We start from the raw sequence: 25,908 nt of genomic DNA, 5'->3' as shown, positions 1-25,908 counted from the left end.
TCACCAAACAAAGGAAAAAATAAAATTGTTATAGGATTTTCAGAAAAGGTGAAATTTAAACGAAACAGTATTTTGATAGACTCAAAACAAAGCAGAGCTATGTGTAATGGGGTTAAAATCTGACCTGGACTGTGAAGTGGACCCAGGGTCATGTTGTCTTGGGAACTACAAAGTTAACATCTGTGTGGAATGTTCGGTTCAGAAACCCCTTATCTGAAGCCTGCTTCTCTGTGTCTAGGTGACTTAGATCCTCCTGCCAAGAGTGGGATGTTTCATTCTTAACCGATATATGTTTAAATGACAAAGTTCTTGATATCTATGATTTTAGATTACAAGGCTTCTCACTAAGTAAGAATACAGTAGTCATTCAAAAATGGAGGTTATGACACTTTTTAGCTGCAGTATGTCCTTGAGAGAAGCAATGTTTCCTGTTAATTTTGTAGCTGGCCTTACCTGTCGTTTTCTCATCCTGATGAATGACAAAGGTTTTCATTTTCTCAGCTTTTATAGTCATGAATTGAATATCTTTCTATGGATCCCGTAACTCATCATAAAGTGATGTAGTTATACATGCACTTATAAAAGGGCACTGTATATAGTATACATATTTTAATAGTTTGATTAAATCTGGTGTGTGCCTTTTTTTCTTACATATGTTGTCTTTGTGTTTTTAAGCTTTTTTCCTGCTTCAAGAGTGTTTAATATGGTTCATTACCATGATTTTTTTTTTTTGGCAAGTTGATTAAAATTGTCAAGTTTAACAGTTGAATACTACTTCTAGGGCATCCTTATATTAATGATGAAGTAAAATTTGCAAAAGCAATTAGAGCCAGTTAGCCGTTCTTTACTATGGGAGTTGTGTCAAGAGGGCTCGATAAAGGATGTGAGGCTTAGGGGAGGATCAACTATTAAGGCAAATAACTGAAAATCATGACTAATTCTCTTCCCTTCCCATCTTTTTGTTTATTTCTTTCCCTTCCTGCGAAGGAAACTTTTCCTTGAGAGGAGGGGAGTAAGATCCTGGGCCCCATGAAATAAAAGGTTATTTAACTTTCCCCTAACGCGCCAAAATTAAATTTACCCAATTTTCAATCAATTTGACATAACAAATGATTTAAATTATTGTCAAGTATAAGGGAAGATATTTCCTATTCCTTGGTTAATTTGGTAGGCATTTCTGAAAATTATTTTGAATTGTGTTAATGTGTGTTGAATTCAGCTCTGTTTATATTTGATGAAGAGATTAAGGTTACCAGACAAAATCAGCAGCATAGTAAAAGCGATAGAAGATAGGAAAGTGCATGAGAACAAATCTCCCAAGTATCCTTTTATAATTGAATATATTGTCTTTTGAAATGATTTGTGATGTTAATTATGTATTTTGGTGAAAATATTTAAGAAATAAAGTTTAGGGATCATCTATCTATCTACCTATCTATCTATCTATCTGTCATCTATCTATGCCTCTGCTTGGTTGTTTAATCTAATAACCGTCGTGCTAATAAGGCCAAGGTCATCATGATTAATAAAGTAAGTGGTACAGAGTACATGGGGCTGAGAAGTCAGACACCCTTTGGTCTAATCATAATTTTTCCTCTAGGTGGTTTTACGATGTTGGACAAATCACATAACTTCTTTGGGTCTCAGTATCCTCACCAGAAAACCTGAAATAGGTGGTCTTTGAAGATGATTTTAGCTGTGCACTGTTCCATGGGTACAGTCTGAACTCCCAACCTCATAACGTCACTCAACATTCTCTCAAATGCACAAAGACAATGCAGTTTGCTTTGGGCAATTTTTATTTCTTTTTTCTTCTTTGCCTTTGGAAAAACTAGTATTTACTCTAGCTATGGGCCCTCATTAATATTCTCTTAGTATACCAACAAAGAGAATTAGACTCAGACTTCATTATTTTAAGGTTTCATGAATAGTTAGTTCAATCTCTGTCTTTACAAATATTTATTTGTAAAATATTATCTTTTTCAGATTGTATTGTGTTTTTCTTAATGTTATATATAGATTTATCCGCCAAATTTTTGATTTTCTGGTAGTCACTGAATCGCAATATGTGACTCAAAATCTAGTCTTATGTGTAATGTTGTTGGTCAGAATTGTTTTATTTATTGGTTCTCCACCCATCTGTCCATCTTCATTAATTCTCTTCCACCCAACCCATATCACTTCCTTATATTTTATAAAAGCCATCTGCCAAATGATACTTTAGTATGAAGCATCTGTCTTCTTCAAATTTTGCCAAGACTAATTTCCTACCATAATGTCCCGTTATAACTTCTTTTGTCTCCAGTTCTGCCTTCTGAAAAGTGAGAAAGCTTAGCTGGTATTTAAGAAGGCAAGTACCTTTGAACTAGTACAGTGTAAGAAAATTTAAAGGTTTGCTGTCATAGTATTTAAATCCATAGGCTCTTTTAGATCTTAAGGTTTTCAAAGCACTGTTCATAAACACAGCAATTGTATTTTCTCTCCTTCTATAGACAAAAGTAACTTTTCCCACATTCACAAAATGAAATAATGACAGAATTGTGATAAAATATAATAGTTCACTACCCTAATTTTTGGGAGATCCTTCCTCTCATTTAGCAGTAGTAGCCTAGGCCCAGGATATTTTCTAGAACTTGTCTTTTCAGAAAAGAGCTGTCCTTTTGCTTTTGGCTGTTTCACAAAAGATATTTTACCTCATGAGGGTTAATTGGTACATAAACTGAAAATTGTAGTTCACATTTTTAATGACTCTTCCAGTTTTAGCCTAGATAGTGTATGTAATAATGTTTCAATTCACTAATCATTTTTTAAGATTTATTTTTCAATTCACTTGGTTTAAAATTTTATGTTTAGACACGCGTGTGCACATGTGCACATACACACACATATATGAATGTGTTTTACATGTATACTTAGGTTTGTTATCATTCAGGTGATTGGAAATCTGTTGTTTATTTGACTATTATTCCCTTTTATATAAATTCCATCAATATTAGGTTTACTCTTGATCAAATAACGGAAATGGAATGTTGCCTGGAGATCTTTTGCTACATGCTTTTGAAATACTGAAGAAAGCCCTAATCTCCTCTTTGTGTAAGCAGCTGCAGTGAAACTCCCAGCTTCCGTCCCCCCCAACCCTGGAAGAATTGTGGAAGGTTCCCAGATAGTTCACATTTACTTACCATTCTGGTAAACAAAACTATCTTAATAAATTAAAAAAAGAAGCTATTCACTCATATATCCTAAGGTGAAATGTGACCTATTTTTAAAGAATCTACTGAAGAGTAAACAGTGACAGTATGTATTTCTTATTTTGTTCATCTATATAAATGTCTTCAGCAAAGATTTGAGTACGAGGCTTTGTGCTGTATGCTGTGGATGGAGAGATAAGATAGTTCTTGCCCTCAAGGAGTTCACAGTAGGGTAAAAATGAACCAAATGTCCTTATTATAAAAATTAATGCTGTTTAATTTTCTGTGTCTATTTATGCACACACCCACCTATATACACTAACCATAACCCATTTTAAATCATGAAATACTAGGATGTGGGACATGTAAGAAATAGTGTATATCTTGGCATGACTGTTAGCAATATCTTGAGACATTATATCTACTGCAGGATTAACATTGTTGATTAATTGGTTGATTGATAGAAATAATTTTCATGGGAAAAAATAATGACTTGGGAGACAGAAGTTGTTAAGGAAGGGGTATACTCTAGAAGGATAGGTTTTTATCATTTGTTATGATGAAGTGGGTTTTTGTTTTTTTGTTTTTCTTCAGATTTCCCTACTACTTTTATCCTAAACCGTCTGACTTACTACTGGAGTTTTATCTCTTCCCATTCCTCTCTGGTCATAGTGTCCTTTCTGAAAGGGTGGCTCTGTGATTAGTTGCTGCTATTTTAAATGGAATTAAGAACACTAGTTTGTTGGTAGTATGACTATCTTTTTCTCCAGTTCTGAGAAGTAAAAAATTTCCCCCCAATTCTGTAAAGTAGAACAGTCTTACTTAACAGTCACAACATGTAACTCAGGAGTTACTTTGATAGATGAGCTGTGGCTTTAAGGTTTGAAACATTAGATCCTTATATAACATGTTTATTAAGAAACAGGATAAAATACTGCTAATAAGATTGATAACCTGTATAATGCTACAAAAAATGTATCTCTGGCTTTACAAATGATTTGTATTCTTATTTCTAACCCCAAACTGTGATCAAAGATGAAGTGCTGAATGTTAACTTATGTCCCTGTTGATGTTGAGGATTAAATATATCTTTTATTTTATTTTTACAATTTTTTTGTTGAGATATAATTCACATAATGAAAAATTCACTATTTTAAGATGAAAATACAGTGGTTTTTAGTGGTTTTACAATGTTGTGCCACTAACACAAGCATCTAATCCTAGGACATTTCCATCACCTCCAAAAGAATTCTTCCTTCTCCCAATTCCCTGTCCCCCAATCTCTGGCAACAACTAGTCTGCTTTCTGTATTTGGATTTGTCTGTTCTGGACATTTCATAAAAATAAAATGTATTTTTTAAAATTTGTTTAGACACTACCAGAAACATCTTTACCAAATTATGCTACAAATTTGAAAGACAAGAGTTCTTTAGTTTCATCTCTCTATAAAGTTATCCAGGAGCCACAAAGTGAGGTAAGTACTCTAACAGTTTATTGTGCTAGTAGTATTCATTTGATTGATTTTTTAATTTGTTACTGTGAAAAATAACACATATATTAAAAAGGGTGAGAAAAGTATAGTTTAAAGAATTGTAATATATATTCTGGAGTGTTTAGCTGATTACTTTTGAGAAGTGGATAGAGGGATAAGAGAAGAATACTTTATGTGCAGAAAAATGGCAGAATAAAAAAAATTATAATAAAATGAGCTCCAGTGTACCATCACCCAGACCAAGAAATAGAATTATTACCATATTCCAAAGCCACCTCTGAACATGTTCCTGCTCATCTACCTATGCATTATGTATGTAGGTATCTGTCTGTCTATCTATCTATATATCTATCTTGCTGGAGATAGCCTTGGAAAGTCTGGGTCACTGCATTCATTTATTCATTCAGCAAATATTTGTGTGCCCATTATGAGCCAGCTGCAGTGCTGGGCAACAGAAAATCAAAGATGAGTAGCACATGGTCTTTATCCCGTAAGAGGAAAGGGAGGAAATGTGTAAATACATGCTTTCAAGGCAATGCCTAACTGAGTCTAGATGGATTTGCACATGTTTTCCAGGTGTGGAAAGTAAAAGGACGTTCCAAGCTGTAGGGATAGTATATGGAGGCCTGAGAAAATATGCGGAATTTGAAGAGTAGCAAGTAGTTTGGTCCTGCTGGTGTTTTTCCCAGTCCTTTCTTCTTTTCTCTGCGTGCCCCTCCACCCCACCCCGCATTTCCTTTTCTTTTTTAGATAGCAAGTTTACTTTGAAGGTGACAAAATGATCTATACTCCAGATTCTGGTGCTTATAAATCTCACCATTCATAGTAGAAATATAATAGGTAAGGATTGGAAATAGTGAGGAAAATCAAAAGGCTTGGCATTCAGATAAAAGCAAATAGGCTAATGCAGTAGTTAACAAGAGATGAAAGACTGTTGGGAACTGAAGCTGGAAAGGTAGGTTTAGGTTGTAACCATGGCGGGCCTAGAATTCCATCATAAGCAGGTTAGACTTGTTTTGTGCTGATGACTTGACCGGTTGATTGTTTTAGGAAGGTGGCTATGTGGAGGACAGATTGGAGAATGGAAAAAATGAAAGCAAGAAGACTAGGAGGCTATGACAACAGTGTAGGAGGGCTGTTGAGAACCTGAACTAGGGCAGTGTCAGTGGGAATGGAAAGAGGTGGAGTAGAGAGGAGGAGTATGAGGTATGCATTCTTTTTATACTTGAGTTTGGTAGGTGAAACGATAGGCTCTAAGACCACTAGTCCTATTATCTAGGGGTAAAACAACTTACACCCTGGCGTCTAGTCCTATGTGGACCTATGTGCCTTTGGGATGAAACTATCAAAACTAGAGTCTTTTGTTATTTGAGTAGGTAACCTCTTTTGGAGGGTGTCTAGAATAACCCAGCTTCTACTGATTATTCCATAAAGAAGATTATAAAGATTATGAATTTTAGGTGCTGAAAAAAAGACTAGGGTTTATATTGACAAGACAAAAACTTTAACTGGAATAACTAAATAGAGCAACCTTCCTCCTTCCCAAAGCTACTTAATTTGTATAGTAGCTTGTTTTCTTGAAGGGTTTTAGTTTTTGAAGTATTTGGGTAGAAGCTGTCTTACAGTTTTCCATGTTTATTTGAGAATTATTTTACCAAATGGATCAAGTATAGCTGTGTGCTTTATTATTATTTTTTTTAACAAATTAAGTCTTATTTATCATTTACTGATCAGTATTTTGAAAGACTTAAAAACTATTTCTCTAATGAAGTGTGTTTTAACCAGGCTGCTTTGGATAGAGGTAAATTTCTGGTAGGCTAGTTTGGTTCATAACATTTCTTTCATTCAGATGACAGTGAGCTCTGATGGCTCAGAGCAGTATATCTCAAACTATTTGTGGTGAAGTACCAGTTTAATATTTTTTTTCCAGTCTCTCACAGACCAATATGTGTACCTAATGTGTATGACAAGTATGCAACTCACATCACATGCGAGGTGCCACATAAATTTGATAACCCCTAACTGATCCATACTCTGTTCAATAAGTCTGCTGATCACCCTCTTGGTTATTGCAGCCATATCAAGTTGCTATAAAAGTTTTTAAATATTTCCTCTCAATTTCTGTATTTATATTGTTGAGGACTGGTAACAGTTTGTAGATGGTCTTCAGTCCATGGACCACACTTTCAGAAGCACTGGTTTAGGAGGTTTTGCATGTAAGTTTGTTTTATGTTTTTAGCCTGATGAATGTGGTAAAGACAGTGTGTATTCTGTATTCTTAAAAAGACAACTCAGTCTTTAAAAATGTACTTAGAAGTGCTTCTAAAATATAGCAGTGTCTACTTTAACATCATAACCTTCCTTTTGCTCTTTAGAACATTTTGTGTCTTAAAGTGGAGATATTCCCAAAAAGTTGCCGTCATTGTCTTTTGGCATTTTTGAAATTTGGAACGTTGATTCTGCGGTTATTTGAAGTCTGGGAAATTTGGTATTTGGATTTTACAAGTAGTACTTTTTCATTATTCAGTTAAATTCATTTGATAAATATTTATTGAAGACATATAGTGTGCCAGAAATCACTTAGAAATGTAGCAGTGAACAAAACAGAACAAATTCTTTTTCTTATAGATTAGAACTTGTATTCTGGTAGGTGAAAGAAACATTAAACAAATACCTAAATGTATAATAAAATGTCAGTGATAAAACTGTGAAGATAAATAAAGCAGAGTAGGGGAAGTATGTGTTGGGACTGAGGAGGTGATGGTTGAATTAAGGTCTGAATGAATTAGAGGAAGAAAACTAAACTGGGGCAAGAGCTTTCCAGAGAGGGAATAGTAAGTGCAAAGGCCCTGAGGCAGGTATGTGTGGCAGGCTCAAGAAACTGTAAAGAGGCAGTTTATGGATACAATGAAATTTCCTTAACCAGTGCTTTTAATTGACTAAGATAGGCATAGGATTAGAGGCTAACAATGCTCAAGTCTGTTATGAAACCAGCTGTTTTTTTTGAAAAAACCGCATAAAATCTTCTAGGCATAGCAATCCCAGAGTGAGAGGAGGTCAGTTCATTGGCTACTGGCACATGAAGAGTAGTGCCCTCCAACTTTTCTGAATCTGTTTCCTACCTGTATTCTCAGTAACTGTTCAATTCAAAAAAAGTTTGGAAGATTCTCTTGTGAATTTACCCAAACTTAGCTCTTTTCCATCTTCTATCCCTGCTTTAGTCATTTAAAGGCATTTTTATGATACATTTCTGTTACCATTAAAATTCTCTCTTAAGATACAGCTTCTTACTTATGAATAGATTGTTGTAAAAGTTCATTTGTAACTCAGTTGTTTCAGAATTCAGAATGTATTTTAGAATGGAAAGAAGGTACATGATGTTTAGACCATAAAAAGGCCATTTAGCACATCAAAATATACTTGAGGTGCAGTTCTCTCTTAACAGTATTATGAAACCTACCCGCCGAGTATAACAATGTTTTCATGAGAAAATAATTCAAAAGTTCAAGCAAGACACTAGGAATACAGCATGTTCTAATGCTCCATTCTTGTCTCAAATATATTCAGGTTAGGGCTTCCCTGGTGGCGCAGTGGTTGAGAGTCCGCCTGCCAATGCAGGGGACGCGGGTTCGTGCCCCAGTCCGGGAGGATCCCACGTGCCGCGGAGCGGCTGGGCCCGTGAGCCATGGCCGCTGAGCCTGCGCGTCCGCAGCCTGTGCTTTGCAGTGGGAGAGGCCGCAACAGTGAGAGGCCGCATATCGAAAAAAAAAAAAAAATATATATATATATATATATATTCAGGTTAGATAAGTCAGACACTGCTTGTGTTTCCCACATTGTATATTGTTTTATTCTTTTCCGACATTTTTCAGGTATGTTTATAAAGGAGTTAGAAAGCCTTGCCTTCAGTCAGACATGGGCTGTGTGATGTTTTTGATTTCAGTTGATAGCTTCTTTGTCTCAATTTCCTTATGTAGAAAGTATACATGAGGGTAATGACATTGTACCATATAATATTGTGGGAATTAAATGGGTTCATATATGTGAACGTACTTTGCAAGCTGTAAAATCCTGCACAGATACTGGTATTTACCTCTAGTGTTTTGATATGCATAATTTCATCTAATCTCATTGCAATATATAACTTCTGCATCCCTTTTGAATCTGTCTTCATTTGGTTCTGCTTTCATAAACCAAAACTCCATTTAATTTTAGATTTTAAACCAGTTTAAAAGGCCTTTTGGAGTGTTTTGATTAAAATTGATTATGTGTTCATGCAGCCTATTGAATAAATTTTCAGCATAAAGTTTCACAAGCTTGCAGATAATTTTTAGACTATATTAATTGATTTAATCAAAGCTTTCCGTGGTATTTAGAGAAGACTGATATTACACCACAGTACAAGATTATCGACCCTGGTCCACAAAGAAATTTTAAAACTCCATCCTGAAAGCTAAACATTCCCCTACCAGTCTTTCTTCCACCATCCCCCTCTCCATTCTTCCAAATTCCTACCCTAAAAACTTTCCTTGCTATCTGTGAATGGGGTTACTTTGCCTCTGACCCTGCAGTTTCCTTTTGCCTTTGCCATGCCACAGTGGACACCTGTTGCACTCTGATGACCATTCTGAGAGTGGAAAAATGTTCCTTAACTGTCAGAAGATAGTTTTTCAATAGGAAAGACCAGTTTGATTTAGTCAATATTTATTAAAGTATAACTTTTTCTGTAATACTGACTTTAATTATACCCGGTTTGCTTTACATATTGAACTTTTTTGAAATCAAAACATCCACTTTAGTTCCTGTTCATTCCAATTATTGGCAGTAGAAAATCTGTTTCGTAAATTGACGTCAATCTATTGCCTAAGTTAGTGAAGTGAATGAACTCCCATTCGCTTAAAATATAATAGTAGCCTGCTTGTTTGAAAAGTAGCCCTGACATATTCGTTAATGACGTGTGTGATTATATATGCTTTAAGATAATACTTACCTATAAGAGTCTCTTATCTTGACTTTCTGATTTTTTAAAAAAATGTCTGTTATAAAGATACAGTCAGCTCTGTTAACTGGGTAGCTGGGGGAGTGTGGTGGGGGGAAAAAAAGGCTATCAGTAAGTCCAAATCAAGTTTAAAATAAAATGATAGCAACGTTTAGATCATCCAGGGGAATTAACCATGGTTACAGTAAGAAACTAGACCTAGGGGCTTTATATTATTCAGCTTCTCCCTCCACATACTGGTCATTGCTGTCCCATGCTGCCTAGTTATAACTCAGGAGGGCAATGAGACAGTAACTCCCTAGGGCTCCCATTTCAATTTCTCCAACCCTGTAGCCAATCATTTATATTGACATGTTTTATCTGGAAGCAAGGACATTCAGGAAGGAACTTCTCACAACCTATCTATTTTAGGAATTTTAAAAGATACGGTTTTAATAACAATACTACCTTCGAGTTACAGAATGTTTTAGAGTTTATAAAGTGCTTCAGTATACACTTAGTTTGCAGTTTGGCCTTCCACTAGAGTTCATTACTAAATAGCTTAGCTGTGAATAGTTTTGTGTTTCCAAAAAATGGAAACATTTGTATATTTCAGTAATTACCAATCAGGGAAAACCTTTTATATTTAATACATCAGTGTCATTCAAATACAGTCCAGTCCGTGAATGAATATTTTGTCTTTCTTGCAGTTGCTAGAACCTGTCTGTCACCAGCTCTTTGAATTCTATCGCAGCGGAGAGGAGCAGTTGCTTCGATTTACACTGCAGTTTCTTCCAGAACTGATTTGGTGCTACCTTGCTGTCTCAGCCAGCAGAAATGTGCATAGCAGTGGATGCATTGAAGCTCTTCTCCTAGGGGTTTACAATTTGGTTTGTATTTAATATAGTTAAAATGTTTTCTGACAAAAGCCAAGCATATAACCCTTTCAACAAAAATGAATGCATATTGGCAACTATTTTTCATTTTAGTAAAGCTAATATTTATTTTTAATACATCAAATGACTCGTAGCTCATTCTCCCAAAAATAACTTTCTGGAGGTTGAAGACTATATGGGCATACATACAATTATGTAAATATACATTTTTTGATTGATTGGAGACTAAGAATCAGTCCATTTAAATGATTTTATGGAGGTATCTGAAAATACCAGTGTTGAGTTTTCAATTTTTTAAACTTAAAATCCACTGTCTATAAATTGTCTATTGTGACCTTCACAGACGGTTTGGGAGAAAAGATCTAGTCTAATATCTACCAATGATAATTCTGTAAAATCTGGACTGTCTCCAGACTTCACACCATTCATTTAAAATATATAGTTTGCATTACTAATAGTGTTTGTATATTAAATAGTACAATATTCTAGATACATACTTAAGGTTTGTACTTTTTAAAGTGGAAAAAAAAATTTAAGGGTCATTTCATAATGTATTTCATAACTATGTTAATTGATTTAGAAAGTAGAACTTCTTACATGAGAAAAAATCAATGATTATTACCACACTGCGTCTGTATTTCATCCTTAAAACTATGTTACTTACATTTTAAGGAGAAGGTTAACTCCTAGTATTTGTGAATAATCGATTATCATAGTTTAAGATTTTAGCTGAATTTAAAATTCCTTTCTTCTCAGGTCTTTTTTTTTTTTAGACTAACAGTTTAAATTCAGCTTTTAAATTTATGTGTAAAAAATAAATATTGTAAGATATTTTCTTTCATTTTTGTAGGAAATAGTTGACAAACAGGGACATAGCAAAGTATTGAGTTTTACGATTCCATCTTTATCCAAACCATCTGTATATCATGAGGTAAGTGACATTTTTATCAAAGTAAGTTTATTGGTCCTAAGATTTGAAGTTGCTATAAATTAGGGTCTGGTTATTGAGACAAAAAATTTTATCAGTTTATTAGTGCCTTAAAAAGTATAAAACACCACACAAAGTATTGGCTATTCCCAAAGTAAAAATGGGCAATCAAAATCATTAAACTAAAACCTGATTTTAAAAGATCTATTAAAAGTGTTCATTTTGAAATGTTCTCCCCTTCTCCTGACAGATAAGATTAGATTTTTTATGTGTGGCAATTATGTATTTCTGGGGTAGAATTTTTAAAGTTAAACTATTTTGTATTTCTATTTGTAGTTTGTTTTTAATTATTTGTTAAATCTTTGAGCAGAATACTTAGTAGGCAGTCTGAATATTTCCAAGATGTATGATGTTCATGGCAGTCATTCTTACTGGTGTATATATTCTAAATACCACATCTTCAACAGAATGGTTTTTTCTTTATTCACATGTCTTTTCTTTAGCCTTCCAGCATTGGGTCCATGGCTCTGACCGAGAGCGCCCTATCCCAGCATGGCTTGTCAAAAGTTGTGTACAGCGGACCTCACCCCCAAAGGGAGATGCTGACAGCACAGAATAGGTATACTGTGGAGACATAACCTGCTATTGTACCATGCTAATTTTTTAAGAAATTATTTCAGTAGATTTATAAATAATGTTTAATAAGTTGTATGTAACAATTTTTAAAATGTTGAGTCATTTTATACAAGAGAAAAACACATCTTCCCGATTTGTCACTTACACTTTGCTTCAGATGTCATCTGGAACATTGAATTTTTAAGATAATTTTCATATGACTGTTACTTTTTTCTTTCAGTTTTGTATTCTTATTGGTGTGATTATATTGTACAGGTCTGTTTTGTAACATAATATCCCTCCCCAATGCTTGCTTAATTACAGTTGACTTCTAAGAATTCTCAAGATTTGTAAATATTCTTTTGGTTTATCTTTAGGTTTGAAGTGTTGACATTCCTTTTGTTGTGTTACAATGCTGCCCTAACTTATATGCCCAGTGTTTCTCTTCAATCACTGTGTCAAATTTGTTCAAGGTAAATTAAAATTCAAATGTTTTTAGTATTGAAATATGTGAATCTAGGATTGCTAGTTTGTTACATATCTAAGTTATTTTTGTTTTGTTTAATCATTTGCTTGAAACACTAAATAGGTTAATATAAAGCTCCACGTAGTTGACATACAGAAAGCTCCCTAAAAACACAATGAAGTCACAAAAAACACAGTGAAGCGGGTAAAGCTGAATAACATTTCAATAGAATATTTAATTAGAAAAGGATCATACTGTATAATTAAAAGAATGGAACTATTATGACCTTTCAGTTTTTGGCATGTGGTTGGCTTCTGTTTTGTTTGCTTTTTTATCTGTCTGTTTATCTATCTATCTATCTATCTAGGTAGTTATTTTCTTTGTGCTCTAATTTGGTACCAAGAAGGAAGTAAGAGATACTGGTTTTTAAACTTTTCGTGTTAAAAAAAATTTAGCCAAGAGCTTGGTTAAGTAAATTATGGTAATCCTTGTGTATACTATGCAAATACTTAAGAATTCTGATTTAAAAGAGTACTTAATGATAGTATATATGGTGTGATTCCAGCGTTGACTGAAGATGACCAGAATATTAACAATAGTTATATCTACTTGGTGGAATTATAGTTTATTTTAATTTTTTTCCTGTGTGATTTTTCTGTCATTCTCTACATTTTCTGTGTTGAAGATGTTACTTTTTTTTTTTTTTGTCCGCACTGCATGGCTTGCGGGATCTTAGTTCCCCAACCAGGGACTGAACCTGCACCCTCAGCAGTGAAAACGAGGAGTCCTAACCTCTGGACCACCAGGGAAGTCCCTGTTACCTTTTTTTAAAAAAACAAAAACAAAAGAAAACAAAAAAAACAAGGCAGAGAAAATGCCTTTGGTAATTCAAGTAAATAAGGGAAAATATAGAATTAAGGAACTTGTAAAATAATTTAGATTTGGGAAACTTATTTAGAAAATGTAGCTTTGGAAAGTTAGTAAGAGGGAGGGTGCATAGAGCAATACTTAGAAATGAAGTCAAAACAAAACAAACAAAAAACCTAAATTGATTCTATTGAATAAGATAGAAAACCACATAGGACCAGGGAGAGGGAGAGGGAGGTAACAAGGCAGGGGGCTTATTAGAGAAGATAGAGAAGTGGAGAGTCATTCAGATATTTCCTGAATTGGAGCACAAGTACATTTGCTGCACCTTAGAAGATGGTACCAGTGTGCCATCTCTCTCACTTACTCTTTCTAATATGTTTCTTGTTTTAAATATTTTAAATTTAGAGGTGCCCAGAGTTTTTGAATTTCACAGATCTGTAAAATTTCAAGAAAGCTGAAGTGGGTATTTACATGGTGTTGCCGACTTTGTCTTCTGTCAAGTCATTGTATTATAAATATCTACCATCAACATTGTTTAATGAAAGGGGAGAGTATTTTAACACCCAAAAGGGGTAGAATGGAAGGGAAGGACAACAGTTTATAAGCCAAAAGTGAGATGTTTAGCATTCCTTGTTTCTCATTTCATTATGGTCCAGTGAAAATGTTGTTATGCACTCAAATGAGTGTAAGAACCAACACTTCAGAAACATTGGCTTAAGGAGTAGTTAGATGCAGGAACTTTTCACCTGTAGAGCTTAAAACACACTACTTTAAAGCAGTATTTTAGATGGTAGGACCCAGGAATATTCTAATATGCTTGAAGCTCTAACGTTCTAATACATACAAATGTTCTAACACAACTTCCTAAATAAGGACCACTGTTGATGTTTTCCTGAAATGACTGATGGCAAAGTTAGGAAAGAACATGTGTCACTGGTTTCTGTCCTGTGTAACTCGAATGCACTATCTTCAGTATAATTACTTTTATGTTCTGGGTAGAAAATTGCTAATATATCAATTTAACTAACCAGGGACTTAGATTATCCTTTAAGAACACAAGTAAGAGCTGGTTTTGAAAACAAATAGAAACAGCGATTACTTGAAAACTAGCTATAGGATTTTGGCCGAGGAAGGTTTTAGTAGAAACATATTACATTAATTCTATGCCACAAGAAAAACTCTTGTATACTCACTAGCTATAAGAAAATGAGGGAGGAAAGAGATCTATGTAATTCAAAAGACTTAAACTATTTAATAATGCTAACTCTTAAGCCACAGAACATGATGTAATAGGAACTCCATCAAATTCATTGTTTCCATCTTTTTTAGTTTGCTTTTGTTTTTGTTTTAGATTCCCTATTACTGTATTCTCAATAGTTTAAAATCTAGTTATTTATTTCTCTTAACTCTGGATTCCCTTAATCATTTATCAAATATTCTAATTAAGGTGTACACTTTAAAGATGTATGGCAAAGAACTAGAAAGCACTAGTATCTAATCAAGCAAAGCCTAGTCCAGAGCTATGGAAGGAAAATTAGTTATAGAACTATGGTGATAAGTAAGTTATAAATGATTATGATAGTTAAAGTACAAGAGATTCCTCATGATCTTAGTCCTGGTGCAGGTTTTCCTGAAGAATAAAATAAAGTGATCACACTGTGTTATGGCTAATCAAGTTGTTTTGGCCATGTGGCAGTTGTTTCAGATTGCTGATTAGTTTGGTTGTTGATGATAATTATACCAAAATGATAGACTGGGTTATCTAGGAGGAAGGACACATAAATACAACCAGAAAAATTTTGTGGAATACCTGAGCTAGGTTCAGTGACAAATGTGTTCTGTTCTTTTTTTAACCTTCTGATTGTAATGAATCGTGGAATTAAAACAATCCTGGACACTTCCCACCCTCCACGCATACATACAAATCTATTCTGCTGGTCAAAAATCTGTTCAGTTAACTATAAGCTTTGCTTCAGTTAACTGTAAGCAGACTGATGGCCAGCTTGATAGCCTGTGTTTTCCTCCTGCATATGTGCATGGACCACTAGAAGAGAGATCTGAAAGGAGGCAAGAGGTAGACTGAGTTTTAGTCAACAAGTTTTTATTTTCTGCTAGTACTAAATATTACATATGGCCCTCCTAAAAGCAACATACCCAACAATACTACAAATAAGTTTTATTAGTATATTCCTAAGTCCTCTAAATTTGGGGAAATAGTTTTTTCTTTTTTTTTCTTTTTTGAGCATCTCTTTTAATACAATTGTGTTTAAGAAATGGCTTATCTTGCCTTTTGATGTAGAATATAAATATTAAAGATGAAACTGTACTAAGCTGTAAATTAAATTTTCCCCCATTGTCTAAGGGACTGTCCTGATTTTGTTCACTTGGTGAGTCACCTCGGTGACTGACTTGAATATGTACTGCTAGGGATTCTTGATCAGTGTATTTGTTCCTGTGAACCTGTAATGAAACACTGACCCACTCTTGATTCCTAAATCAGCCTTCCTGACCACTGAACAGATTTCTTCTTGTTTTCTGTCTATTAGGGACAGCTTTGTGCAAATAAACCATCTTGTGGATTAATTTTCCTGCCTGATAAAATGAGAGAGAGAGAGAGAGAGAGAGAACAAGCTCTTAGCACAGTGTATGTCACTTTGTTATCATTCAATAAATGACAGCTAGCACCCCAATGATGAACACACATGTTCACTCTAGATACACAGCCGCTCTTTCTTTTTTCCCACCTGTTTGCAGTTGCCAGCTGTTCTAGAGCATATCTTATACTAGGAAATTCCTTGTTGAAAGAACCTACAGTTGACTTTTCATTGCTTATTATTTACTTTGTACACCTTTCCACCATTGTAAATCTTCTCCATCCTTCCTTTACAACCCATCTGAGATAATCTCTTCTCCAGCAACTTGAGCACTATTTTTGTATATGGTATTCTCTTGAGGAAAGTGATAGAAGATGCAGCCTTTATTAGGCTCCTAATTTCAAAGAGCAGAAGCATAAGAACAGAAAAGTGCTCATTACTGTGTAGGAATTTCTTCCATTTTCTCTTTTCTCCCTTATTCCCCCACTTTTTCTCCTCTCCTGGCCTTCTCCTCACCTCCCCTCTCCTCACTATTTAAAAAGCAGAGCAGAAAAGGAAGAGGTTTTGAAATTGGTTAGTTTTATTTCATAGTCTATGTATTTTATCCAGATGGATACGAAATAGAACTGGACCAAATTTTAAATATTTCTCAAGTTAAAAAATAGAAAAATCATTGTTTCCCTTTTTTTCTAGCTAGTTTCTACTCACTGGTCTGATGATCTAATGATAGTAGTTAATCTATTTACTTTTCTACCTTAAGTTCTAAATAAATACTCTCTCCAGTCAGCCCCAATGGAATTGGGCTTTCTAATCATTTTGTGGTTTGTAATTCAGTATATTGAGAACAATCTCACAGGTTTTCTCTCAGTCTAAGAAAGAGATAGTATCTCTCAACAGAGAATGAGAATCATGGCAGTAGTTTCCCTCACTTACAAATTGATACTTAGAACTTCTTCCAGAAATGTATTGACAAATATGCCTTCTAAAAGGAATTTTATTTTATCATGGTTTGTGAATTTGGGAGATACCTATATGTGACTGCAGAGTAAGTTTAATATAGCAGTGGAGGTTAGGCCACTCAGCTGCTCTTCGTAAGGTCGAGTCCTTATGCTTTGGATTTGTAAAGGGAAGTCAGGCAACTTCAGGATACCCTCTGATGAACAGAGGAGTCAGGCATTCATGTGACATGTAGCTTTGTTGATTGTTTTTGCTTTGTTCTGCGTTTTATGTAAATTCAGTGAAGGATCTATGTGAAAAGAATATCTTTGAAGAGAGCATTCAGAGTACTGATGAGTAAATCAGAATTCTTAATTATTAAAAGCAAGGACAGGAGAGGGCTTCCCTGGTGGCGCAGTGGTTAAGAATCTGCCTGCCAGTGCAGGGGACACGGGTTCAATCCCTGGTGCGGGAAGATCCCACATGCCGCGGAGCAACTAAGCCCGTGCACCACAACTACTGAGCCTGTGCTCTAGAGCCCGCGAGCCATAACTACTGAGCCCACGTGCCGCAACTACTGAAGCCCGTGCGCCTAGAGCCCGTGCTCCACAACAAGAGAAACCACCACAATGAGAAGCCCGTGCACCGCAACGAAGAGTAGCCCCCGCTCACCGCAACTAGAGAAAGCCGCGCACAGCAACGAAGAACCAAAGCAGCCAAAAATTAATTATTTAAAAAAAAAAAAAAGGACTGGAGAAAAGAGGGTAAAGAGTTGCCATTATGAGTTATGCTGCAGCTGGCTAGCACTAGATTATTTTGGGTCTCAGCTCAATGTTACCTCCTTGGAGAGATCTTCCATTATCATCTTTTCTATAGTAGCACCTTCCCACCCCAGTTTATTTCCTTTTAGCACTTATAACACTGTTATTACCTTGTTTGTTCACTTGGTATAGCCTGTCAACTGCTGGAATATCATGAGGTCAGGAACTTTGGTGTCTTTTTCACTGCTGTCTCCTTAGAGTCCAAGAGAAATGCCTGGCATACAGTAAAAACTTAGTAACTATTTGTTCAATGAACGAATGATAGATGATCTCTTCCACTTCAGATTTGTGATCCATTAAGTAAAATTATGATTAAAGGAAATAATTCAGTTTTTATTTTTTAAAAATTTTTCATTGATAAATGAAAAATTCCTGAAGTCACTTGCTACAGTTTGGGTAAAGTTTTAGTAGTTATTAAAAACTAACTGCTAAAAAACAAACAAACAAAACCCCCTAACTGCTATGATCTGAATGTTTGTGTTCCCCCCATCCCCAGATTCTTATGTTGAAATCTTAATGCGCAACGTGATGGTATTAGGAGGTGGGGCCTTTGAGAATGGGATTAGTGTTCTTAGCCAGATCTCTCTCTCCCCTTCTGCCATGTGAAGATATAACAAGAACTCTCCAACCTTGAAGAGGGCCCTCGCCCGACCATGCTGATACCCTGATCTTGTGATTCCAGCCTCTAGAACTATGAGAAATAAATTTTTGTTGTTTATAAACTACTCCGTCTGTTGTATTTTGTTATAACAGCCCAGACGGACTAAGACACTAACCCTTTGCACTTCTGAATAAAGAAGTAAATACAGCCTCTAACAGATAACTGCTTATTTCCTTATAGGTAGTTAGTAGAGAAAACAAGAGAACCTGGAATCCTATTTCTTTTGTGAATTGAGAGAACTATCTCTCTAGTTCTTACCTAAAGTAAATTTAAAAGTTGATTGACCATCCTAGAGCTATGGCAATGTTGTTTTTTAAAAGTTGTGTAATAACAGCAATAACTTATTTTTCTGACCATATTCTCTTTCTTAAATCCTATACTTCTTTCCTGATTTCTAAACCTGTGTATCCAGTTCAGTAAACATCTTCATCAAGATGTCCCATAGATACCTTTTAAGAGTTAGAACGCTTTCTCTTGCAACTGACTGATACCTACGTAAAACTACCTAATATCAAAGGGAAAATTTTTGGCTGTTAGTACTTGGGAAGAGCAGGGATGGAACTGGCCTCAGGGTCAACTAGATGCAGAGGCTCAACTGTTATCAGGCTATTCTCTCCTCTCTCTCTCTTACCTCATTTTCATCTGTTGGCATTGTACTTTTTTTTTTACTGAAGATAGGCTTCTTCTATGTGGTAAGAGCAGTGACCACAGGCAGCTAAAAGCTTACATTGTCTTCCTTTAGTGAACGCAGGAAAAAGAGCATCTCTCCCAGGTTCACTATGAAAAACAATCCAGCAAAAGTTTCGATTGTGCCATCTGAAGCTTATACAAACCCCTATAGGGCCAAGTTGCATAGTAGCATTATTGGAAGAGTACTGTATCAGGTTAAATTTTGGTTTGGCTGTTTTAACAGAAATAATGGTAACTTAAATAAAGTGGTTATTTTTCTTTCACATAAAAGTCCAAGCTGATAGATGATCTGAGGGCAGATTGGCTCTGTTTCTAAAGTATTCAGGCTCCTTCTTTCTTGGGATTCTACCATTCCCTATGGTCTTACTCTTGTCTGTATGGTGATGAATCACTACTATTACATCTGCCTTGTATCCTGAAAGCAGGGAGAAAGAGAGAGTGGAAGGCAAGCAGCTGCCTTTTAAGGGTACAGCCTAGAAGTCATACGACTTCAGTTAACAGACCACTGTCCAGAACTAGTCACATGGTCACACTTAGATGCAAGGAAGCCTAGGAAATATGGTCTCTAGCAGGTGGCCATAGTTCTAGTTAAAATTGGTTGGGGAGTGTGGAGGGGAGTGTGCCTTTATATATGTTATTAAAAGGAAGAAGGGAAAAATAGATCTCAGAGTAGCGATCTCTTGTCACAGGCAGTTTTATTGTCAGCCTCACCATAATCACATGGTTATACTTAATTTTATAGGGGGTGACTACTTCCTAAAGGTAAGAGGGATAGAGGTACTATTAATGGAAGACGTTGGGGGTGGGAGAGAGGACATGACAGACAAAACTGATACCTATATTGTATACCTAAAAATAAACATATCTGAAACTTAGCACCTTCCAAAACAGTATGTGTTACTTGTCCTAATTGATTTAGTGGCACTACCAGCCAGCCAGCTATCCAACCCCCCCAATAAATGTGGGGATAATTATACATTCCTCTTATTCTTTCCTTTTCACTCCCTGATGATAGTATGTTACTTTTTTTGGGTTTTTTTTGGCTGCATTGGGTCTTCGTTGCTGCACGTGGGCTTTCTCTAGTTGTGGCGAGCGGGGGCTACACTTTGTTGCAGTGCGTGGGCTTCTCATTGCAGAGCACGGGCTCCAGGCGCGCGGGCTTCAGTGGTTGTGGCACGCGGCCTCAGTAGTTGTGGATCATGCGCTCTAGAGCGCAGGCTCAGTAGTTGTGGCGCATGGGCTTAGTTGCTCCGCAGCATGTGGGATCTTCCTGGACCAGGGATCAAACCCATGTCCCCTGCATTGGCAGGCGGATTCTTAACCACTGTGCCACCAGGGAAGTCCCCTCTTATGGTATTTTAACATAAAAATTTTCAATCTATCTGAAATTTATTAAGATATACTGTATGAAGTTTGAGTCTAATTTTAGAATACTTTTTTGGAGCCTGCAGTTTGTGTCAAGAACTTTATCGGGAATAGAGGATCATACCACTGATCTATTCATGATGAATAGTGCTGAGCTTCATGTTTTATGGTAACCAAAAATCATTAATAATTTGGTCAGTAATAATGATTGATCAAAATTAGTGAACCAACTCTGATAATCTGGTTCACTTACTTTATATTAACATACCCCCAGCTTTCTACATTTTTTCCCAGTCTAACTTACTCAGTAAAATGTTACAGACAAACATTCTGTTTTGAAAGATTCTTTGTTTCATTGCTGTTTGGTTTGTTATGAGAGCATACCTCGTACATTGTTGGCTTATAAATGTTAAAAAATAAATTACCTTAATTTTTACTAATTTTACAAATATATTTATTTTGGTCTTTCTAGAATCTGTGTTTGTGGATATCCTCGACAACATGTAAGAAAATACAAAGGTATAAGTAGCAGGGTACCGGTTTCTTCAGGATTCATGGTGCAAATGTTAACAGGAATTTATTTTGCCTTGTAAGTTTATTTCATATACAAAGTTAATCTTTGATCTCTTTGGAAAATTATAGTCTGTTATTTTATTGTTGCTATATTATAATCTCAATAAACAATCAGCATATTTTTGTGAAAAAAAATGAATCAATATCTTGATAATAGTTTTATTATTTAAAACATATCTTTTAATATTCTAAAGAATTTGTAACCAACTAAAACACTTCATCGTCTTTCTTTAATTCAGGGACAGAATGAAAATTAGTGACACCTAAATACACTTACAGTTTCTTTCTTCATTACTCAATTTTTTTTTTGCTGTAATTTCCAAGTAGCAATTTTTCCCTAATGAATATCCCTTTTCCATTTCCAGAAATTTTAATTCTTGAGAAACATCTTAGAGCCTCTTTCATCAAAGTTTATTATGAATTTGCTATTAATTTCTAATATTGATGCTCAGTCTTACTTGATACTTGAGATATTAGTATTTTTCTTTGCACCCTTTTACTACTTTGTACTTCTCTTACTACACATATCTTACTATACTTTATATTATATTCACTTGATACCTTAATTTTCCCCAGTAGATTATAAGCTTCTTAACTGAAGGCAGAATTTATGATCTTTGGGCCAAATCTGGCATGCTCCCTGGTTTTTAAAAAGTTTTATTGAAAAGCAGTGATATCTGTTTGTTTATGTATTGTCTGTGGTTGCTTTTGTGCTACAGTGACAGAGTTGACTAGTTGCAGTGGAGACTGTATGGCCCACGAGCCCAAAATATTTACTATCTGGCTCTTTAAAAAAAAGTTTCTTGACCCCTGTGTTAGACCATTAGTATTGTCCCACAGCTCTTAGATGCTCTGATCTATTTTATTTTCTCTCCTTTTTGCTTTGTGTTTCTGATTAAGGTCTGTTGATCTATCTTCATGTTCATTGATTCTTTCCTTGACTATGTTGAGTCTACTAATGAGCCCACTGAGGGGGTTCTTCATCTCTGTTACTGTGTTTATTTCTAGCCTTTTCATTTGGCTTTTTTTATAGTTTCTATCTCTCTACTAAACTACCCATCAGTTCATACATGTTGTCCCTCTTTTCCACTAGAGCATTTAATATATTAATCTCAGTTATTTTAATTTCCCAAGTAAGTACAACATCTGAGTCATCTCTGAATTTGGTTCAGTTGGTTTTTGTCTCTTGATAGTGGGTTGTTTTCTTCTTGCTTTTTGTGTGCTTTGTAATACTTGATCATTATTTTGTTCATGGGTAGGACAGTAAAGATTGAGATAAATATTATTTATGCCTGGAAATGGATATGCCTCTTTTCTAGGATGCTAGTAGAGTTTTTGTAGGCAGGAGTGAGCTGGGACTGGATTCATTGCTGCTATGATTACCTATATTGCACCACCTACTCCAAATTCCTTTTATGTTACCTGCTACTTATTGCTGGAGAGTTTTTCCTCAATACTCTTGCTCCGTCCTCAGCTTTTAGCTTTCCGGGTATGTCTGTACCTCAGAGAGGGTCTCTCTCCGTGTTCTTGCCCCTCCTCCAGCAGTAGAGTGCTGCTCCATGTTTCTAGATGTGTACTAGCCTGGTTGGGGGTGGGAGGGAGGAGAAGTGGTGTTTTCTGTTGTCCTCGTCTAGCCTCAGTTCTAAGCAGGCCCTATGTCCCTGCTTATCTGGGTGGGAGTTCCTCAGTGGTCCTGCCCCTCCTCCAGTGGTAGGAGACCTCTGGCCTTCCTTCTTCTCAGCATAGGATGATTTCCTGATCCTCCCCTACATGCAGAGGCTTTTTTTCTTTTTCTCTCCCTCGCAGCGAGAGTGAGTTGGTCTTCACCTCCGCCCTCGGGGTGAAAGGGTTTTTCTGCTCTTTCCCCAAAGGCTTTAAACTTTTGTTCCACTGAAAGTGTCTGGCTGGATCTGTCTGGTGTCTTTCCTGCTCTGGTGGCCACTCTTCTCCTTCAGGCCTGCACTACCAAGAGCAGCTTTCTCTGGTCCCGCGCCCTGTGCTTAGTTTTTCTTATGAGTGCCTAAAGGTGGTTTGTGGAGAAGAGCTTATGAGTGGGTGTGACGTCCCCTTGTATCTGCTTCCAGAGTTTTTGTACTGGCCCACACCTGGCTTTTAGAAATTTGTTGAAAAGTTTAGCTGAATTCTTTTTACCCACCTGCATTGTGGCCTCACTCTCTTCAGGGGCACCTGGCTGCCATTGGGTTTCGGGCTACTTGGTTGCCCTGTGACCTTAGCTCCTTGTTGGATTCATGAGAAGTTATGATTTTGTAGATTACCTGGCTTTATCTTGTTTTTAGGGTGAGAGCAATGCTGCTTCCATTTTTTAGGCCTCACTTGCACGCTTGATGTAATTCACACTTCTTTATTTTGTTGTCAGATGAGCAAGTGGTTATTTCTCTGTCCGTTCCATCATTTAGCCAATTTTTAGGAAGAGTTTGGCCATATCTTTGAAAACTAATATACACATGCACTTTTTTCCCAATATCTCTGTGATATTTGCAGCATATGTCACGTACACTTGTAAATGACTATGTGAATGCAAAGAAGTAACTACTTAGGATGCTGCAAGCCACAGTAGTTGTAGATTTTCGTTAAAAACCATGGGAGTTACAGAGTAGTTTGACCATACAGTGTTCTGAACATTATTCTAAGGTATATAATTTATTATGCTCTGACTTGTTTTGAAAGCGTAAAGTGCTTTGAGATTGCCTAGCTTTTTGGCTATCTGTTCTATAAATAGACATGTTCTTTAGAGAAGAAATTACATCTGTAAAATTTTCTTTGCTATTAATAGGCTTTCAGATACAGTTGAAAGGAATTCAAAGATTTAGAAATATATATTTAATGAGGGTGGAATGCTAAGCAATGTGCTAATACGATCTATTATTTTCTTTATTAAAGATAAACAATTTCTCATTATATCTTGTTCAGTTATATAGAATTAATTTAAAGTAATTATACTTCATTTAATTTTATAGTTATAATGGAGAATGGGATCTAGCTCAAAAAGCATTGGATGATATTATATACAGAGCCCAGCTAGAATTATATCCAGAGCCATTGCTGGTAGGTGTCTCACTTATTTATGTAAATTTTGTAATTTAAAATTTCTCAATTTAGAACTATAAATTGAGAAGTAGCCATTTGTAGTGCATTAATACATTATCAGTACTCAGTGATTCATGTTCCTGTTATAGTGTAAAAATTTGTTACTCGAAAAAGGTATATATAATTTGAAAATTTCATTAGGCTAATGTCTTAGCCTGATATGAATAGTCATTTTCACTTCTAAGAATATTCTCATTAACATGCTCAAGCTGCATTTATTAATTAGCATTAGGCATTTGGAAATATAGTTTAGTATTTTGGAATTTTAAATTTCATCACATATATTTTTAACCATGTTTCCTTCTGCGTTCTTACTCCTCATTTTAGAGGATCTTATGAAAGATCTTGAAGGAATTATTCTTTTTAAAAATCTGTTAAAATTTAGCATCTTGGGATAAACAACATGGTCCTAATGTCTTACACAGGGAACTATACTCAATATCCTGGGATAAACCATAATGGAAGAGACTATAAATAAAGAATGTATCTGTCTGTGGATAACTGAGCGAGTTTGCTGCACAGCAGAGGTTGGCACAACATTGTCAATCAGCTCTACTTCAATAAACAAATTGAAAAAAGAATTTAACATCTTGTTTTATCTAAGGGTATAATAATACATCTGTTTAATGCCAATCTTGAACTATATTTTTCCTTTTTAGGTTGCCAATGCAATACAGGCTTCATTGCCTCATGGTGCCATGAAATCTAGTAAGGAGGGTACAAGGTGTATTCAAGTTGAAATCACACCAACTTCCTCTAGAATATCGAGAAATGCAGTAACCAGCATGTCAATAAGAGGTCATAGGTGGAAAAGACATGGTAAGAAATAAAACACTCCTCAAATTAGAGGATTGTTATTGCTGTCCCCTTCTTCTCTGTACTTAAGGTGCTGTAACTTCTAAATTTGGTAAATAATATCATAGTGGCATGGAATAAAGAGCTGTTGGATCACCTTTAACTTTTCATTTCTTATCCATGAATGGCAGGCAATAAGAATACAGAGCCCCTTGTGTTACATATACGGATGAAAATTTATTTAAACATTGTATTGGCTCTTAAATTTTATTTCAACACAGTAGGAGAGTAGGAAATGCATTTTTCAATTATTAATACATTTTGGGTTTCTATTCACAACTATTTGCAAATATTCCTTAATGTTTCTGATTTTTCAACTTTTTAGCAGGTAAACTTGCATGTTGAAATGGAACAACCAATAGGGACTTTAACATTTTCTTCTGGACATCTTGGTAAAGAATCCCATGGTATTGATACAACTCTAGGCATTTGTATTTTCTAGAAGTTAATTTTCTTGTAAGATTGTTTGTTTTAGTATCCCTTCTTGACTGCTTCATTTTATTATTTAAAAATTCTACTGGAAGTGAATTTTATTTACCATGACTTTCTTAATGCTTTCCATCTCTCTCCGTTCTCTTGTAACTTATTATTTTTTATTTAATTTCTTATTCTTTTTATAACTCGCCTCCTACCTAGAAGTTGTTGTAGTCGGCAAGAATCAGTGTAAGGAGATTACTATCACTTTCCTAGAAGTTAACCATAGAATGGGAAGCAAAAAGCCATTTCTTTGCTCCAAGCAAACATATATATTGGAGTAAAACAAAATCGATTGTCTGTTTTCTCCTTGCTACAAACTGCAATGAAAATGGTAGCTCCTTTTGGTATATTTGATAGTTCCAGTTGTCTCTATGATATCTATAGTGAAAATG

General features: G+C 35.5%; 1 protein-coding gene across 1 annotated transcript in view; it reads left to right on the top strand.

Annotated features, from left to right (window-relative positions):
* Positions 1-25,908, top strand: part of HYCC1 (hyccin PI4KA lipid kinase complex subunit 1) — an 81,221-nt gene that overhangs the window by 35,992 nt on the left and 19,321 nt on the right. Inside the window, exons 3-10 of the mRNA XM_030857060.2 lie at positions 4,564-4,665; positions 10,372-10,551; positions 11,408-11,488; positions 11,989-12,104; positions 12,478-12,573; positions 20,976-21,092; positions 24,055-24,142; positions 24,844-25,003. Coding sequence (XP_030712920.1) covers positions 4,564-4,665; positions 10,372-10,551; positions 11,408-11,488; positions 11,989-12,104; positions 12,478-12,573; positions 20,976-21,092; positions 24,055-24,142; positions 24,844-25,003 — 940 coding nt within the window. The remainder of the gene's footprint in view (positions 1-4,563; positions 4,666-10,371; positions 10,552-11,407; positions 11,489-11,988; positions 12,105-12,477; positions 12,574-20,975; positions 21,093-24,054; positions 24,143-24,843; positions 25,004-25,908) is intronic.

Source organism: Globicephala melas, chromosome 9 (assembly GCF_963455315.2).
Source record: "Globicephala melas chromosome 9, mGloMel1.2, whole genome shotgun sequence".
NCBI classification, from domain to species: domain Eukaryota; kingdom Metazoa; phylum Chordata; class Mammalia; order Artiodactyla; family Delphinidae; genus Globicephala; species Globicephala melas.
Note: the sequence above shows the minus strand (reverse complement) of the source record. Positions and strands in the feature narration are given on the sequence as shown.